Source organism: Capricornis sumatraensis, chromosome 9 (genome assembly GCF_032405125.1).
Source record: "Capricornis sumatraensis isolate serow.1 chromosome 9, serow.2, whole genome shotgun sequence".
In the NCBI taxonomy this organism is placed as follows: Eukaryota; Metazoa; Chordata; class Mammalia; order Artiodactyla; family Bovidae; genus Capricornis; species Capricornis sumatraensis.
This window is the reverse complement of record NC_091077.1, coordinates 34,189,075-34,207,940: the sequence shown is the minus strand read 5'-3', so window position 1 is coordinate 34,207,940 and position 18,866 is coordinate 34,189,075. Positions and strand designations below refer to the sequence as shown.

The 18,866-nt window shown below is 38.5% G+C and overlaps 1 protein-coding gene across 1 annotated transcript in view; it reads left to right on the top strand.

The window, feature by feature from the left end:
• The window catches only part of HSD17B4 (hydroxysteroid 17-beta dehydrogenase 4), a 99,286-nt gene that overhangs the window by 46,899 nt on the left and 33,521 nt on the right, over positions 1-18,866 (top strand). Inside the window, exons 12-15 of the mRNA XM_068981483.1 lie at positions 4,361-4,464; positions 9,160-9,396; positions 12,074-12,125; positions 18,149-18,220. Of these exons, the coding sequence (XP_068837584.1) occupies positions 4,361-4,464; positions 9,160-9,396; positions 12,074-12,125; positions 18,149-18,220 (465 nt within the window). The remainder of the gene's footprint in view (positions 1-4,360; positions 4,465-9,159; positions 9,397-12,073; positions 12,126-18,148; positions 18,221-18,866) is intronic.

The window sequence follows — 18,866 nt, the reverse complement described above, 5'->3', positions numbered from 1 at the left end:
TCAAATGTTTTTTAAGTTTAATTAGGTCCCATTTGTTTATTTTTGCTTTTATTTCCATTACTCTGGGAGGTGGGTCATAGAGGATCTTGCTGTGACTTATGTCAGAGAGTGTTTTGCCTGTTTTCCTCTATGAGTTTTATAGTTAATCTCAAAAATATACAAACAACTCCTGCAGCTCAATACCAGAAAAATAAACAACCCAATCAAAAATGGGCCAAAGAACTAAACAGACATTTCTCCAAAGAAGACATACAGATGGCTAACAAACACATGAAAAAATGCTCAACATCACTCATTATCAGAGAAATGCAAATCAAAACCACAATGAGGTACCATCTCACGCCAGTCAGAATGGCTGCTATCCAAAAGTCTACAAGCAATAAATTCTGGAGAGGGTGTGGAGAAAAGGGAACCCTCTTACAGTATTGGTGGGAATGCAAACTAGTACAGCCACTATGGAGAACAGTGTGGAGATTCCTTAAAAAACTGGAAATAGAACTGCCTTATGACTCAGCAATCCCACTGCTGGGCATTCACACTGAGGAGACCAGAATTGAAAGAGACATATGTACCCCAATGTTCATTGCAGCACTGTTTATAATAGCCAGGACATGGAAGCAACCTAGATGTCCATCAGCAGATGAATGGATAAGAAAGTTGTGGTACATATACACAATGGAGTATTATTCAGCTATTAAAAAGAACACATTTGAATCAGTTCTAATGAGGTAGATGAAACTGGATCTTATTATACAGAGTGAAGTAAGCCAGAAGGAAAAACACCAATACAGTATATTAACACATATATATGGAGTTTAGGAAGATGGTAATGACAACTCTATATGTGAGACAACAAAAGAGACAAAGATATAAAGAACAGACTTTTGGACTCGGTGGGAGAAGGCGAGGGTGGGATGATTTGACAGAATAGCATTGAAACAGTATATTACCATGTGTGAAATAGATGACCAGTCTAAGTTTGATGCATGAAACAGGGCACTCAAAGCCAGTGCACTGGGACAACCCAGAGGGATGGGATGGGGAGGGAGGTGAGAAGGGAGTTCGGGAGGGGGGACACATGTACACCTGTGGCTGATTCATGTCAATGTATGGCAAAAACCACTATGGTATTGTAAAGTAATTAGCCTCCAATTAAAATAGATAAATTAATTTTAAAAAGTATTAGACTAATATAAAGAAAAAGCTAACTAATGAATTATATACTTATAAATGAAAAGATACCCCTAGTATTTGAAGTACAGTGAAAAAAACCTTACGTTGTTTGTAAAATCGAGATTTTCCAAGCACCCATATCAGTGTTTTCATTTTACAGATGATGGAACTAAATTTCAGAAAAGTTGAATAAGTGGGCCTCACTTTCTCAGTGTTTGAGCCAAGAGTTAATTCAGGTGGTCTGTTTGTGAGTTCAGTACTGTCAGTCTGTACCAAGGTTGTTGTTTAGTCATGGAGTTGTGTCCGGCTCCAGGAGAGGCTCCTCTGTCCATGGGATTTCCCAGGCAAGAATACTGAAGTGTGTTGCCATTTCCTTCTCCAGGGGAATCTTCCTGACTCAGGGACTATACCTGCGTCTCCTGCCTTGGCAGGCGGGTTCTTTACTACTGTGTCACCAGGGAAGCCGTGACGCTTCCTGGCCTCCTATCTAGGCAGCAACCTAAATGGGGTGGTAAGAGAAGCATTAGTAGGCAAGAAACTTCTCCACTAGCTTCACCAGGAATGGCAGAAACCCTTGGTCATCTCTGCAGTCTAGGTACCATTCTTGTCTGAGTTTAGGAGGAGGCCCATGTTTCTAAGGTTTGTTGGGAAGGTCCCAGAGCGTTTGGAATCTTAATGCACGTGTGGATGCTCCTTGAGTCTCTTTAGTTAGCCTTTTAGATCTCGGCCTAGCAGCTTCTGATCTCTCTCTGGAGTCACTGGTCATAATGGGTGGTTTTCTGTGGAAGAATTTTCAGTAATATTTTCTGAGATTACCTGTATAGAGACCTGGGGGGTAATCTTGACATGGTTGCATCCTGGAGGAGGGGTGATGGTGGGGAAGGAAGGGAGGTTAGTTTTCCCTCCACCGGCTTGGAATTGTATGCCTGCGGACAAGGGTCCCACTTTACAGAATTGTAAAATTGCTCAAGAGACTTTGCAAAACTCTGAGCCTCCTTAGAATCATAACCTGAAGAGAGTATGGAAACACCCAGTTATCTTGTTTGCTCAGTCTTTCACATTTTTTTCCTGTAATAATAGCCTGACATCATATAGTCAGTTCATGAACACAAGTGAAGTTTCTGTAGTAGGTTTGCTGGATATTACGGGCGTGATTGTCTAAAGCATAGTAGTTTTTCTTAGTCACATCTGTAACAAAAGCTTTTTTTTTTTTTGTAGAAAACATTTGTTTGGATTTCACCAGGGGAACATTAGCTCTTTATGACTCTTGAAAGGTGGTGCTTTTGTGATCTTTATGTAATAGGTTTACCAAAGCACTCTGTCTTATTTAAATTCCAGTATCCTAAAGAGAAAATTCAGTTTGTGCATCTTAAGTTATCCTACAGTTGAGGGACTTGAATTTCATGACTGAAAATTCTTTTCAGTACAAATGAAATATAGTTCTATATAAGAAAAATCTGGAAGTTTGTTATGTATGTCACTTTTTTTTTTTTGGTATACCACTATTTAAATGGTGGTGTGCAATAATTGGCTAGATGTTTCACATATGCAAATATTTTTCCCATACCTTAGTGGGAGTGGTATTTTTAAATTTATTTTTAATTGGAGGACAATTGCTTTATAATGTTGTACTGGTTTCTGCTATACAGCAACATGAATCAGCTCTAAGTATACATATATCCCCTCCCTCTTGAGCCTCTCTTCCACCTACCCTCTCCCCTGGACCCCATCCCTCCCTGTCATCACAGAGAAGCAAGCTGAGTTCCTTGTGCTATATAGAAGCTTCCCACTAACTATCTGTTTTACACATGGCTACTTGGGCTTCTGTCTATGGGGTCGCACAGAGTCGGACATGACTGACGCGACTTAGCAGCAGCAGCAGCAGCAGTGTATATATCGGAGAAGGCAATGGCAACCCACTCCAGTACTCTTGCCTGGAAAATCCCATGGGTGGAGGAGCCTGGTAGGCTGCAGTCCATGGGGTTGCAAAGAGTCAGACACAACTGAGCGACTTCACTTTCACTTTTCACTTTCATGGGTTGGAGAAGGACATGGCAACCCACTCCATTGTTCTTGCCTGGAGAATCCCGGGGATGGCAGATTCTGATGGGCTGCCATCTCTGGGGTCGCACAGAGTCTGACACGACTGAAGCGACTTAGCAGCAGCGGTGTATATATGTCGATGCTACTGTCTCATTTAGTCACCTGCCCTTCTCCTGCTGTGTCCACAAATCCATTTTCTATGTCTACATCTCTATTCTGTCCTGCAAATTGGTTCATCAGTACTGTTTTCCTAGATTCCATATATATGCATTAATATATGATATTTGGGCTTCCCAGGTGGCACTAGCGGTAAAGAACCTGTCTGTTAGTGCAGGAGATGTAAGAGACGTGGGTTTGATCCCTGAGTTGGGAAGATCCCCTGGAGGAGGCCATGGCAAACCTCTTCAGTACTCTTGCTTGGAGAATCCCATGGATTGAAAAGCCTGGTGGGCTACAGTTCATAGGGTCGCAAAGAGTCAGACATAATTGAAGCAACATAGCACATCACATATGATATTTACTTTTCTCTTTCTGACTGACTTCACTCTGTATAACAGGCTCTAGGTTCATCGACCTTGGAGTGATTTTTTAAAATTAATTTTTATTGGAGTATAGTTGATTTACAGTGTTGTGTTAGTTTCTGTTGTACAGCAAAGTGAATCGGTTATACATGTATCCACTCTTTTTTGGATTCGTTTCCCATTTAGTCATTATGGAGTACTGAGTAGAATTCCCTGTGCTATACAGTAGGTATTTATTAGATATGTGTTTTATGTGTAGTCATGTATATGCATCAATTACAATTTCCCAGTTTATCCCTTCCCCTCTCCTCTTCTCCCTTGGTAACCACTGGTTTGTTTTATACACCTGTAACTCTGTTTAATAAGTAAGTTCATTTGTATCATTTTTTTTTAGATTCTACATATAAGTGATATCACAGGTATTTGTCTTTCTCTTTCTGACTTACTTCACTCAGTATGACAATCTCTGGGTCCACCCATGTCTTTATTTAACATTATTTCAGTTCTTTTTATGGCTGAGTAATATTCCATTATATATATATACGACATTGTTACCCATTCATCCATTGATGGATAAAAAGCATTATTATTATTATTATTTATTATCCTTTTTGTTTTTTTAGAGTCCATTGGCACTGTAGTTGAAGCTCTAAATAAAATAAATTCAGGTGGAGAAGTTTCAGCAAATCCTACCAGTCGTGCAACATCAGCAGCTGCATCTGAATTTGTAAGTGGAGGAGAAAACCTAAAACTGTGCCTTCTCTAAAGATTTCTTCTTTTCTTTCCTTTTTTTCTTTCTCTTTTCTTTCATGCAAAAAGTGGTTTTCCAAGCTATTAATTTATTGTTAAATAGGAAATATAAGTGACCATAAAACTTTATAAAACATGTACTAAATATGTATGAAATTTGAATGGAATTAAGGTTAAAACATTAAATGTAACTTTTACTTACTCTTCTTCAGTGTGTCTTTTGTATTTTGGAGCATTTTGATAATCATACTTTCATCACTTTCTAACTTTTTAGAAAAGGATATTTAGTTTAGTGCTTCTTTAGAGTCATGTCTTTTAAGAGAAAGCATTGACAGATTGTATTTTGGAAATATGGCAACATGGCTGCAAGTAAAAAGTCTCCACTGTGTCAGAAAGTCTAATAGAAGTCTGGTTATAGCTCTTGGAAAGTTTACTGATTAACTATCTCTGGTGCACCTCCTTTTTTTTTTAATCGTAGTGCATAAATAAGAAATAAATAATTTGACACATTCAGTTGTGGTATTCTGTGACTCACGGCAGACATAGTGATAAAATAAACAATCTAATTTTAACTCTGAGAATATGATCAGTTAATAAATATGACTTTACTCTGTTGGCCCACTTTTTGGTTAAAGGCCAGATAGTAAATATTTTAGGCTAGATGGACCATGCACGGTTTCTGACATATAATCTTATTTTTCTTTTCTTAGACCACTCTTAAAAGATGTAAAAAATCATTCTTAAGTCTTGGCTGTTGTTTGTTGACTCCTGCTTAGAATGAAAGTGATCAAAAATTGGGCATCATTCTTTTATAACCTAATATGCTTCACAAATTAGCTAGGCAGGTCATCACTAAATAGAAAAATACAATATCCAGTTAGATAAAGAACAGTCCTGGGTAACAACTTAAGGTAAAAATCTAATTTTAAATCCACCCATTATGAAGGAGTCTAATTTATAATAAGCACTAAGCAGTGTTTTGCTCTACTGTTTATACTGACTTTTATATAATAGAGTTTACAGAGCTGTTCACTATTCCCATTTAAAATAAAATTATTTTTTATAATTTTGAGTAGCTAACAATCACTGAATTAATAGGGTTTTTCATTGTCAGAGACAGGAAGGTTGAATGAGATATCCTATCTGTTAGCAAGAAGCAGGCAATAAAAAAGTCAGTCAGGCAGTTCAGTTCAGTTGCTTAGTCGTGTCCAACTCTTTGCGACCCCATGAATCGCAGCATGCCTCCCTGTCCATCACCAATATCCGGACTTCACTCAGATTCACATCCATTGAGTCGGTGATGCCATCCAGCCATCTCATCCTCTGTCATCCCTTTCTCCTCCTGCCCTCAGTCCCTCCCAGCATCAGAGTCTTTTCCAATGAGTCAACTCTTCTCATGAGGTGGCCAAAGTACTGGAGTTTCAGCTTTAGCATCCTTCCTTCCAAAGAAATCCCAGGGTTGATCTCCTTCAGAATGGACTGGTTGGATTTCCTTGCAGTCCAAGGGACTCTCAAGAGTCTTCTCCAACACCACAGTTCAAAAGCATCAATTCTTCGGCGCTCAGCTTTCTTCACAGTCCAACTCTCACATCCATACATGACCACGGGAAAAACCATAGCCTTGACTAGATGGACCTTTGTTGGCAAAATAATGTCTCTGCTTTTCAACATGCTGTCTAGGTTGCTCATAACTTTTCTTCTAAGGAGTAAGCGTCTCTTAATTTCATGGCTGCAGTCACCATCTGCAGTGACTTAGGAGCCCCCCAAAACTAAAGTCTGACACTGTTTCCACTGTTTCCCCATCTATTTCCCATGAAGTGATGGGATCAGATGCCATGATCTTCATTTTCTGAATGTTGAGCTTTAAGCCAACTTTTTCACTCTCCACTTTCACTTTCATCAAGAGGCTTTTTAGTTCCTCTTCACTTTCTGCCATAAGGGTGGTGTCATCTGCATATCTGAGGTTGTTATTTCTCCTGGCAATCTTGGTTCCAGCTTGTGCTTCTTCCAGCCCAGTGTTTCTCATGATGTACTCTGCACAGAAATTAAATAAGCAGGGTGACAATATACAGCCTTGATGTACTCCTTTTCCTATTTGGAACCAGTCTGTTGTTCCATGTCCAGTTCTAACTGTTGCTTCTTGACCTGCATACAGATTTCTCAAGAAGCAGGTCAGGTGGTCTGATATTCCCATCTCTCTCAGAATTTTCCACAGTTAATAGTGATCCACACAGTCAAAGGCTTTGGCATAGTCAATAAAGCAGAAATAGATGTTTTTCTGGAAGTCTCTTGCTTTTTCCATGATCCAGCGGATGTTGGCAATTTGATCTCTGTTCCTCTACCTTTTTTAAAACCAGCTTGAACATCTGGAAGTTCACGGTTCATGTATTGCTGAAGCCTGGCTTGGATAATTTTGAGCATTACTTTACTAGCATGTGAAATGAGTGTAATTGTGCAGTAGTTTGAGTATTCTTTGGCATTGCCTTTCTTTGGGATTGGAATGAAAACTGACCTTTTCCAGTCCTGTGGCCACTGCTGAGTTTTCCAAATTTGCTGGCATATTGAGTGCAGCACTTTACAGCATCATCTTTCAGGATTTGAAATAGCTCAAGTGGAATTCCATCACCTCCACTAGCTTTGTTCCTAGTGATGCTTTCTAAGGCGCACTTGACTTCACATTCCAGGATGTCTGGCTCTAGGTGAGTGATCACACCATCGTGATTATCTGTGTCATGAAGATCTTTTTTGTACAGTTCTTCTGTGTATTCTTGCCACCTCTTCTTAATATCTTCTGCTTCTGTTAGGTCCATACCATTTCTGTCCTTTATCGATCCCATCTTTGCATGAAATGTTCCCTTGGTATCTCTCATTTTCTTGAAGAGATCTCTAGTCTTTCCCATTCTGTTCTTTTCCTCTATTTCTTTGCATTGATCACTGAGGAAGGCTTTCTTATCTCTCCTTTTGTATTCTTTGGAACTCTGCATTCAGATGCTTATATCTTTCCTTTTTTCCTTTGCTTTTCACTTCTCTTCTTTTCACAGCTATTTGTAAGGCCTCCTCAGACAGCCATTTTGCCTTTTTGCATTTCTTTTCCATGGGGATGGTCTTGATCCCTGTCTCCTGTACATTGTCACTAACCTCAGTCCATAATTCATCAGGCACTCTATCTATCAGATCTAGTCCCTTAAATCTATTTCTCACTTCCATTGTGTAATCATAAGGGATTTGATTTAGGTCATACCTGAATGGTCTAGTGGTTTTCCCTACTTTCTTCAATTTCCGTCTGAATTTGGCACTAAGGAGTTCATGATCTGAGCCACAGTCAGCTCCTGGTCTTGTTTTTGTTGACTATAAAGAGCTTCTCCATCTTTGGCTGCAAAGAATATAATCAGTCTGGTTTTGGCGTTGACCATCTGGTGATGTCCATGTGTAGAGTCTTCTCTGGTGTTGTTGGAGGAGGGTGTTTGCTATGACCAGTGCATTTTCTTGGCAAAACTCTATTAGCCTGTGCCCTGCTTCATTCTGTATTCCAAGGCCAAATTTGCCTGTTACTCCAGGTGTTTCTTGACTTCCTACTTTGGCATTCCAGTCCCCTATAATGAAAAGGATATAATTTTGGGGTGTTAGTTCTAAAAGGTCTTGTAGGTCTTCATATAACCGTTCAACTTCAGCTTCTTCAGCGTTACTGCTTGAGGCATAGACTTGGATTACTGTGATATTGAATGGTTTGCCTTGGAAACGAACAGAGATCATTCTGTCGTTTTTGAGATTGCATCCAAGTACTGCATTTCGGACTCTTTTGTTGACCATGATGGCTACTCCATTTCTTCTGAGGGATTCCTGCCCACAGTAGTAGATATACTGGTCATCTGAGTTAAATTCACCCATTCCAGTCCATTTTGGTTTGCTGATTCCTAGAATGTCGATGTTCATTCTCGCCATCTCCTGTGTGACCAATTCCAGTTTGCCTTGATTCATGGAGCTGACATTCCAGGTTCCTATGCAATATTGCTCTTTACAGCATTGGACCTTGCTTCTATCACCAGCTACATCCACAACTAGGTATTGTTTTTGCTTTGGTTCCGTCTCTTCATTCTTTCTGGAGTTATTTCTCCACTGATCTCCAGTAGCATATTGGGCACCTACTGATGTGGGAGTTGCTCTTTAAGTATCCTATCATTTTGCCTTTTCATACTGTTCATGGGGTTCTCAAGGCAAGAATACTGAAGTGGCTTGCCATTCCCTTCTCCAGTGGACGACATTCTGTCAGACCTCTCCACCATGACCCGCCCATCTTGGGTGGCCCCATGGACATGGGTTAGTTTCATTGAGTTAGACAAGGCTGTGGTCCTAGTGTGATTAGATTGGCTAGTTTTCTGTGAGTATGGTTTCAGTGTGTCTGCCCTCTGATGCCCTCTTGCAACACCTACTGTCTTACTTGGGTTTCTTTACCTTGGACGTGGGTTATAAAAAGGTACTTATTTGTAAATGAAGTCTTTTTCCACGTGTTTTTAATTGTTTTTATTAAAAAATGAAATGTAATGAAACATATTCCATCACATTAACTAATATACTATTCTATTTACAAAACTTGTAACAGTTAATAGTTTTGAGAAGTTAAAATTTGATAAGAATATCAATGAAAAAATGATTTTCTACAATTGATCCACAGGCTGGAGCTATTGGTCATAAACTTCCTCCATTTTATTCTTCTTATGCGGAGCTGGACACTATTATGTATGCCCTTGGAGTGGGAGCATCAATCAAGGAGCCAAAAGATATGAAATTTATTTATGAAGGGAGTTCTGATTTCTCCTGTTTGCCAACCTTTGGAGTTATTCTTGCTCAGAAATCTATAATGAATGGAGGATTAGCAGAGATTCCTGGGCTTTCAATCAACTTAGCAAAGGTATGCATAATAAGAAATCTTTATTTTGTTTTTCTGTTTCTTGTAATATGATTGATAAATGTCACATTTGTCAATCTGTGTGTGTGTGTGTGATGCCTTAATGCAGTAGTATGTAGTGGTTGATTCAAGAATAAAGATTTAACATGTCTTTTGATTTTTCTTTTTAAGAACAGAAGGGTAGGCAGTTGAAAAGGCAAGCAAAAAGAAGAAAACAACAATTATGTACAGTCCTGCAACCTTGGCATAATGTTATTAATTCTCTCTCTGTCATTAGTTGCTATTTGACCAAGAGTAAATAGCTTCTCTAAGCTTCAGTTTCCTTATATATAAGTTCTGTATGATAATTATTACCTGATCATAGTGATGAAGGAGCAAGAGGAAAGAGTATATGAAACAGAGAGAATAGGTGAAAAAGGCCCAAGGCAGGCACATACTTAGCTTATTTTTGGAACAGCAAGGAGGTCAGTACAGCTGTAAATGAGCAAGGGGGCAGTGATAGGAGAAGAGGGCCTTGTAGTCACTTGAGAATTTCAGCTCCTACTCTGATTAATATGAGAGGCCATTTGTAGTGCTTTGAACAGAGGAGTGATATGATCTGGCTATGTTCACTCACAGGCTCATTTTTGCTCCTCTGTAGAGAATAGATTATATGGGGGCCAAGTATGGAAGCAGAGAAACCAGTTTGGAGTTTATTATAGTAATTCTAGCACAAGGCTTGATGTGCATGGAAAGAAAGAGGAGTCAAGGATGAAGGGTTTTGGTCTGATTAACTGGGATGATGTATATGCATATATATATCTGTGTATGCTGCTGCTGCTGCTGCTAAGTCACTTTAGTCGTGTTCGACTCTTAGTGACCCCATGGACTACAGCCCACCAGGCTCCTCTGTTCATGAGATTTTCCAGGCAAGAGTGCTGGAGTGGGTTGCCATTGCCTTCTCCTATCTATGTATGATTTATAATTAATTATATACAATATATTTAATATGTATGGTAGTTACATATGACATATTACTATGTATAATAAAATAGATGTGTACAGTTACTTAAAGGTGTGGATGATCAGGAGTTGGTTTTAGTGGAGATCAAAAGTGGGCAGTTGAATATATGAGTTTAGAGGTTGGGGGATGGTCCTCCTGGGATTTTTAGCATTTAAGTAAGATTTAAAGACATGAAACTAGGTGAAATCACTAGTGTATGAATATAGGTAGCGAAAATCCTGAGTTTGGGGATCCTGTGATGAATTCAGGTTGACAAGATGAGGAGGAGTTAACTAGAGAGACTGGGAAGGAATGAGATGGAAGGAATGAATGAAAAGGAAGGAATGGGAGGAATGAGACTGGGAAGAAAGAGACTGAGTGAGGTATGAGGAATGTCAGGAGAATGTGGTATTTGAGAAGCAGATATCTTCCTTCTTGCTCCTTTCAAGAAGGAAGGAGCAAACAATTGTGAGAAGGTTTTTGAGGTAGCATATATTTTATTTCTTGAAGTAAGGTTCAGGTCATAAACCCAGTTGATAACTGTTGAATCGTAGACCCTTAAACTGATTTCTTTGAGTCTGATTGATTGGAGAACCCATTTAACTAGAGAATCATTAGTTCATTGCTTCTCTGAGTCCATGAGAATCTACACTTATTTTATTAATTGATGAAGTTGGGAGGGAGGCACGAAATATATGCCAAGCAGTTTGCTGTTTCAGTCACTCTCCCATGGCATTTGTTGCCTACAGTTCTCCTGTTTGGATAATGTCCTTGTGAACAATTAAAGCCAATATTTCAGAATTCTTCCTTGGAGTTGAAAGGAATTGGACATCACGAATGGTATTCAAAATCTGTGACTGGAAATGATAGCCATCTTGGGATTTGAATCCCAGTCTTCCCAGCCTTGAGCTTCCAGACTTGATATTGAGGCTATCCTTCATTTGTCCTCTCATCACTATCCTCCTCCCCATTCTGTTTCCTCTCTGGGTTCTGAGGAAGACTGGGAATTAAACTGTCCCATAGCAGTGGAGTGTGGTCATTTGAATATGTGGTCAGGTTTTTTTTTTTTCTTTTTTTGTTCACTTGTTTTCCTGTATTATATTCTTATATTCTTGTTTTGATAAATTGAGGTTAATGTGGCTGTGAAATTACACAGGGTCTTTAGTATTTACTCTTAGTAGGTAATTTGTAAGACATAACACTAAGGAAATGTTGACATTGATGGTGCTTTTGCTGTAACCATGGCTTTAATATTTATCTTTGTGTTTTGGTCGAGTCTTTTGTATTTGCCAGATATCACCTGAAATTACTAGTACTGACCAGTTTGTTTATTTTTATTCAGTAGATATGTAGTGGATAACCAGTATGTTCCAAACACAGTGATGAGCCCTGGGAATATACTGAGTTTAGTGTCTCCATGGCAAATAATCCACGATTATCACTCAGCAAGGATTAAGAATGTCAAGAAAGAAGACAGTATATCTTCTCTGTTCCAGAGAGCCAGTAGTCTTTAAATTGGAGGACTGATGATTTCTGAATAATATAGTTAAGGAATAAGAGCCAAACTGAGATAGATAGTTTGAGGGAAGTAGTCATGTGAACAAGTGGGCAGTAAAATGCCTTAGGATTAGCAGTATTCATAGAAGAGCCTATGGAGTAAGGAAGTCTACTGACAAAATTTTGCTTACCTTAATGTAGATTCTTCACGGGGAACAGTACTTGGAGTTATATAAACCAATTCCCAGAACAGGTGAGTTCTTGATCATACCATAATTTTATGTTCTGACTACCCTTCCAAACTGTGTCAATGTGTTAAACTGGCAGAGAAGTGACTAAATAAATTCTATTGTAAGTTATTGGTGCACATGTCAACCATTAGTGTATATTGATGTTGTTTTTTGTTTAGTCACTAAAATCATGTCTAATTCTTTGCAACCACAAGGACTTTAGCCCGCCAGGCTTCTGGGTCCATGGGATTTCCCAGGCAAGCATACTGCAGTGGGTTGCCATTTCTTTCTCCAGGGGACCTTCCTGACCCAGGGATTGAACCTGCATCTCCTGCATTAGCAGGTGGATTCTCTCCTGCTGAGCCACCAGGAATCCCCATATCGATGTTAACTAGTACTTATTTTGGTTACTTAAATATCATCCTATTTGAATAGTTTTATTTAATAAATTACTTCAAAAAACTACTTAAAATCTGATCAGCAACTGAAAGGACCATTTTCTTTTTATATCTTAAACTTAGTGTTTGTGTATAATCAGTCGTGGATGTGTATAATTAGTCCCATGGATTCTTTGTTCTTTTCTCAGGTATTTGTGTTGGTATTGATTTTCGTAAAGTAAAGAATGTTAAAAGATACAGGATGTTTTGTAATTAACTTTTTCATATTTTCTTTTAGAGTAAGTAAAATAAAGTCTATCTTAATCAGTTTATTTTTCTCAGTTATATCCACTTGTTCAGTCGAGCTTCTCATTTTTTCACCTTAATTTGATGTATTTGTTTTGTGTTGCTACTCTGATGTCAGAATATTTATATGCTGACTGTATAAGGTGGTGAGACACAAAAAGTCTATCATTTCATATTATGTAATGTAGAGGTTAGCAAATAACTAGAATTGTACTTTAATTTTTTTCTAAATCTTTTTATTTTATTTTGGAGAAGGAAATGGCAACCCACTCCAGTATTCTTGCCTGTAGAATCCCATGGACAGAAGAGCCTGGTGGACTATAGTCCACGGGTTCACACAGAGTCGAACGTGACTTAGCTACTAAACAACTTTATTTTATTAAAAATTATAAGATTCTAATTGCTTAAGGCTGAATAGTTCTATTTCAGTGTTAGTGTTACTTGTTTCTGGTTGTTCTTGTAGTCTTCCCTGTTTTTGTTTTTGTTTTTTCCTTTTAAGTTTCTTCCTTTGTGGTTTTGTGCTTTTCTTTTGCTTGTGTTCCTTTTTCTTTTGTTTTCGGGTATCTGTTGTAGGTTTTTGATTTGCAGTTACCATGGAATTCATATACGTTGATCTATAGCTATATTTGTTTTAAACCAATCCTTTAAGTTCAGACACATTCTAAAAGAGCTACAGTTTTTACTCCCTTCCCCCACACTTTGTGTTTTTGATGTCATAGTTTACATCTTCATGTTTATCTCTTTACTTATTGTTGTAGTCATACTTGATTTTACAGGTTTTTGTTTCTTAGACTTTGTACTAGCTTATTTAAGTATTTGAGCCTCTGTCTTTCCTATATATTTGCCTTTACTAGTGGGATTTTTTCCTTTTCTATACTTAATTCTTGTTATATCCTTTCCTTTTCTATTTAGAGATGACCCTTTAACATTTATTTTAGGGTTGGTTTAGTATTGATGAACTCTTGATTTTTGCTTATCCAAAAAGTTTTTTATATCTCCTTCAATCCTGAAGGATAATCATGCTGAGAAGAGTAGCCTAGGTTGTAGGTTTCCCTTTTGGCACTGTAAATATATCATGCCACTCCTTTCTGGCCTGCAAAGTTTCTGCAGAAAAATCAGCTGATAGCCTTATGGGGATTCTTTTGTATATGACCCTCTCTTTTTCTTTTTGCTACGTTTAGAATTCTCTCTTTAGCTTTTTCCATTTTAATTATGGTATGTCTTAGTGTGGGTCTGTTTGGATTTATCTTCTTTAGGGTCTTCTGTGCTTCCTGTACCTAGACGTCTATTTCCTTCTTCAGGCTTGAGAAGTTTTCAGCCAAATTTCATCAAATAAATTTTTATTCTATTCTTGTTCTGGGACCCCTATAATGTAATGTTGGTATGCATGATATTACCCAAAGATCCCTTAAAATGTTCTCTGCTTTTTACTTTTCACTGTTTTGATTGAGTGAGTTCCAATATTCTATCTTCTAGATCACATACGTGTTTTTCTGTATCACCTCAGTTCATTTCCCCTCAGTCGCAGTCATGTCTGACTCTTTGCGACCCCAGGGACTGCAGCACGCCAGGCCTCCCTGTCCATCACCAACGCCCAGAGCTTGCTCAGACTCATGTCCATCAAGTTGGTGATGCCATCCAGCCATCTCATCCTCTGTCCCTTTCTCCTCCTGCTCTCAGTCTTTCCCAGCATCAGGGTCTCTTCCATTGAGTCAGTTCTTCACATCAGGTGGCCAAAGTATTGGAGTTTCAGCTTCAGCATCAGTCCTTCCAGTGAATATTCAGGACTAATTTCCTTTAAGATGGACTGGTTGGATCTCCTTGCAGTCCAACGGTCTTTCAAGAGTCTTCTCCAACACCACAGCTCGAAAGCATCAATTCTTTGGCACTCAGCTTTCTTTATAGTCCAACTCTCACATCCATACATGACTACTGGAAGAATCATAGCTTTGACTAGGTGGACCTTTTGTTGGCAAAGTGATATCTCTGCTTTTTAGTATGCTGTCTAGGTTTGTCATAGCTTTTCTTCCAAGGAGTAAGCATCTTTTAATTTCATGGCTGTACTTACCATTTGTAGTGATTTTGGAGACCAGAAAAATAAAGTCTGTCACTGTTTCCGTTGTTTCCCCATTTATTTGCCATGAAGTGATGTGACCAGATGCCATGATGTTAGTTTTCTACATGTTGAATTTTAAGCCAACTTTTTCACTCTCCTCTTTCACTTTCATCAAGAGGCTCTTTAGTTCTTCGCTTTCTGCCATAAGGGTGGTATGCTGTTAGTTCCTTTTAGTGCATTTTTGTTTTCAGTTAGTCTATTCTTCAGCTCTGATTGGTTCTTTTAAAAAATGTCTAGTTCCTTGTTAAAACTCTCATTGTATTTGTCTATTCTCTTTCCTAATTCAGTTAGCATTCTTATTACAAATGCTTTGAATTCTTTGTCTAGTAAATTATTTATTTCTGTTTTGTTTGTTGTTTTTTTCAGGAATTTTCTCTTGCTCTTTCAATTGAAACAGACTCCTCTATTTTCATTTTGCTTATATATTTCTTTATCTATTGAAATTAGGTGAAACAATTCCTTATGATTTTTCTTTTGTGGGTGTGCCCCTATACAGTCTGCAGGTGCCCAGTGGCTTTGATGGGAGAGCTGGATTTGATGTGAGCACAATTTAGGTCTTTCCTCAGGATGTGCTGACAGTTATCACCTTTGTAGGGGGTGGGGCTGGAGATGGAAGAGTAGAGTCAGATGTTAGGTGGGGCTTCGCCTTAACTTAGTTGCTGTCCCCCCACTCCCCCGTTAGTGGCAGGGGCAGATCTCTAATTGCTGGAGCAGAAGCCCTGAGGGTTGGGTCTGAGCTGGTTCAGTTCTCTTTAAGTGTGTGCTCTTCCCACTTCAAGCACTGACACCCTTGCCCCAGAGAGGTTCAGTAGAGGAGCAGGAGCGGCTGGTATGGGTATTTCAGTGAGTGCTGGAGCATAAGCTTTGTTGGCCTGGCCACCATTAGAGATCTGGGCCCTCTGTGCGTTCACCAGTAGTGGCTGTCCCCTCCCTGTTCAGGGTTTGGGTGTCCTTGGCATCTTATAGCTGAGCCTTTTCCTTGATCATGGCAGCCTAGACTGTGGAGCTGTGATGTGATGTGAGTGGTGCTGGAGTGTTCCCTTGGCTCAGGCTGGGAACCAGAGCAGTTGTAGAAAACCAGTCAGCCACCCAGGTAGTTTCAGTATGCCCTCTGTGCCCTGCCTTGAGAATAAGTAAGTGTTCACTCACTCCTGGAGTCCAGGCTTCCCATAACTCTCTTGTCCCAGTGGCCTTCCAGCCAGCCATGGGGGCTTGTCTTCCCTTTGTTGGACACCCAATATATGGCTTAAATTTCTCAGTCCCTCAGGAAGGTCTCTCCCTATACCATCTCCCTTTTCCTTTGAGTCCTCTCCTACAGTCCTTACCTGATTGCTTTTCTTCACTTCCTACCTGATTACCTGTGGGTCTTTCTTATAGTCTTGGTTATATAGGAGTCTTTCTGTTAGTCTCCACTTAATTTTCAGTGAAGGTGTATTTTTGATGAGTTTATGCGGGAGGTGAATTCTGTGTCCTCCTACTCTACCGTCTCAGTTCGAGTCTTCAGTTTGGTATTACACCCTGTTTTTACACAGTTCCTTTTATCTGAGGCAGTGTGCAGTGTGTGGTTATGTGAGGAAGTTTGGCGTTTATTTTAAAGACAATAGATAACCACTGAAGGACTGTAAGGAGAGATATGATCAAATGTGGATTTTAGAAAGCATCAACTCTGGCTCCTGTTTGTAATGCTTGGATTGCTAAGGGAATGAGATAGAGGGAAGGAGGTTTTGTAAGAGACCTTTGTAATAATCTAGGTTGGAGAATGTGGTTGATTGAAAAGGATTGTAGGCATCAACAGGGATATAAGTGGAGAAACTGTAGGGATATGAAAGGAGTAGGCTTGGTATTGTTTAAATGTGGAATTGATTATCTCGGGATATCATCTGCAGTTTGACAGTTATTTATCAGTTGCTTCCTAACATCTAGGCTTTCTGTTAGGGTTATGAATAAATGGAAAATGAAACAAATCTAGACTGTGCCCGTTTGGAGCATATAACCTAGTTGTTGGGGAGGGCAGCCTATAATAAAAAAAAAAAAGAGCACACAAATAAATGTATAATTATAACTATATGTGATAAACAGTACAGATGAAACATACTTGATACCATTAGAACTTAAAATAGAAGGATTTGGCATAATCAGGTTGACTCTGGGAAAAAAATAGCTTCAGACATAATATGGAGCATGTGTTAAAGTTGGTCAGAGTGAATGTGCAGGTAACTAGTTAGAAGTCTGTTGTGGTAGTTGAAATAAAATGATGGTAGCTTAGGCGAAGGTGGTGGAGAGATAGAAGTGGAAGAATCAGAAACAACTTAGGAGATGAAAGCAACAGGAACCTAGTTAACCTCAGCATTACTTTATTTTATTTTTTTAAATCATCTTTCATAGCCAGGCAGGTACCAAGATCTTTGATTTTCTCCCTTCAGTGCATTTAGGATCCTATTTCTGTCTACCTCATTTCAATCACCATTATCTCTCATTTTCCAAGTGTCCTCTCTGCCTCCATTCTTGCTCCCCTCAGATCTGTTCATCTCACTGTAGCCAGAATATTATTTCTGAAATGTAAGTATGTTTGTCACTTCCCTATTAAAAAGCCCAGATGGCTATTCGTAGACTTCAGGATGAAGTAAAAAACTTTTTATATCTTCTGACTTCTTTCGATGTCTGCCTACTCAAGTCTTGTCACATGTTTAGAAACTAATTTATGAGGCAGGCGTCATGCTGAAGTTTCTGCCATGGCAGTTGGGTGGATAGTACCATTCTTTCATGTAGAGAACAAAAGAGAGAAACAGGTTGGAAAGAAAGATTATGGTTTCACTCTCAAACAAGGATAATACATCAAGAGGTCACCAATTAAATGATGGAAAGAAGAGTCCATGAAAGAACAAAGTGGTTAGGAGGAAACGTCTCATTGAAGCCAATAGAGGTTCAATAAGGGATGGAGTAAATGGTGTTGACTGTTTGCTTAACAAATGTGCATTGAATGATTGAAAATTGTTACTTTTTACCACCTAATTTGTCAGAATTACTAATTTTCAAATTGCTCACTCAGGCATTATGATTGCTTTTAATGTTTATGACTCAGCATCATATTGAAAATTGTTGTAAACCATGCATTTTTTTAGTTTTGCTGAACTTCCAGTGGAAGTTATGTTTAAATTCTCTCGTCTTCATATAATATATTATTTATGGCTTTTAAAACAGTCTCATTTATTTATTATACATTTATTATTTTTACTTTCCATTTTAGGAAAATTTAGATGTGAAACAGTTGTTGCTGATATCCTGGATAAAGGATCCGGTTTAGTAATTCTTGTGGATGGTAACTAATTTCCAGTTCTTATAATAATATTGTTAAATTGATAGCCTTTGTATGCAGTATACTTTACCATAGAAGTTGACAAATAAGTTTCTATTTATCTTCCAATTTGTGAGAAAGCAAAATTAGCATTCTAAAAATTTATAAACTCTTTTAGAAAATAAGAGGTTAGGAGAGTGGGACATTTCAGGGGATTTGTGACAACATAACCAAAGCAGAGATGAGAAATGTGGCTGGTCTAGTGAACACAGTGGGGAATTATGCTTTTGGAGTATGTTTTAGCAGGAATGAATACAAAGACAACCCTCAATTGATAATTAGGCTGTGTTGTAAATATTCTTTCGTATGTTAGCTCTTTGGAACTGGGAACCTATTTGACCCCTGAATCATTCTTATAAATGGTAGTTAGGTTTTTAACCTTGCACATTCAGACGTATTGAATGTGGTTCAAACACCATAGCCACATTTTATTTGCGGTGGAAAAAAAGATTATAGTAGTTTAATAAATATTGAAATACTAGTAATTAAACATAAGCCAAAGACACCTTGCTTAAAATTTATCTTTTAAAGTTTAAGAACAAAAACAAGAAAGATTATCAAAAATTTTGGAAATGGCAGTGGAAAGTTTAATATTAATCTGGTATTTGGA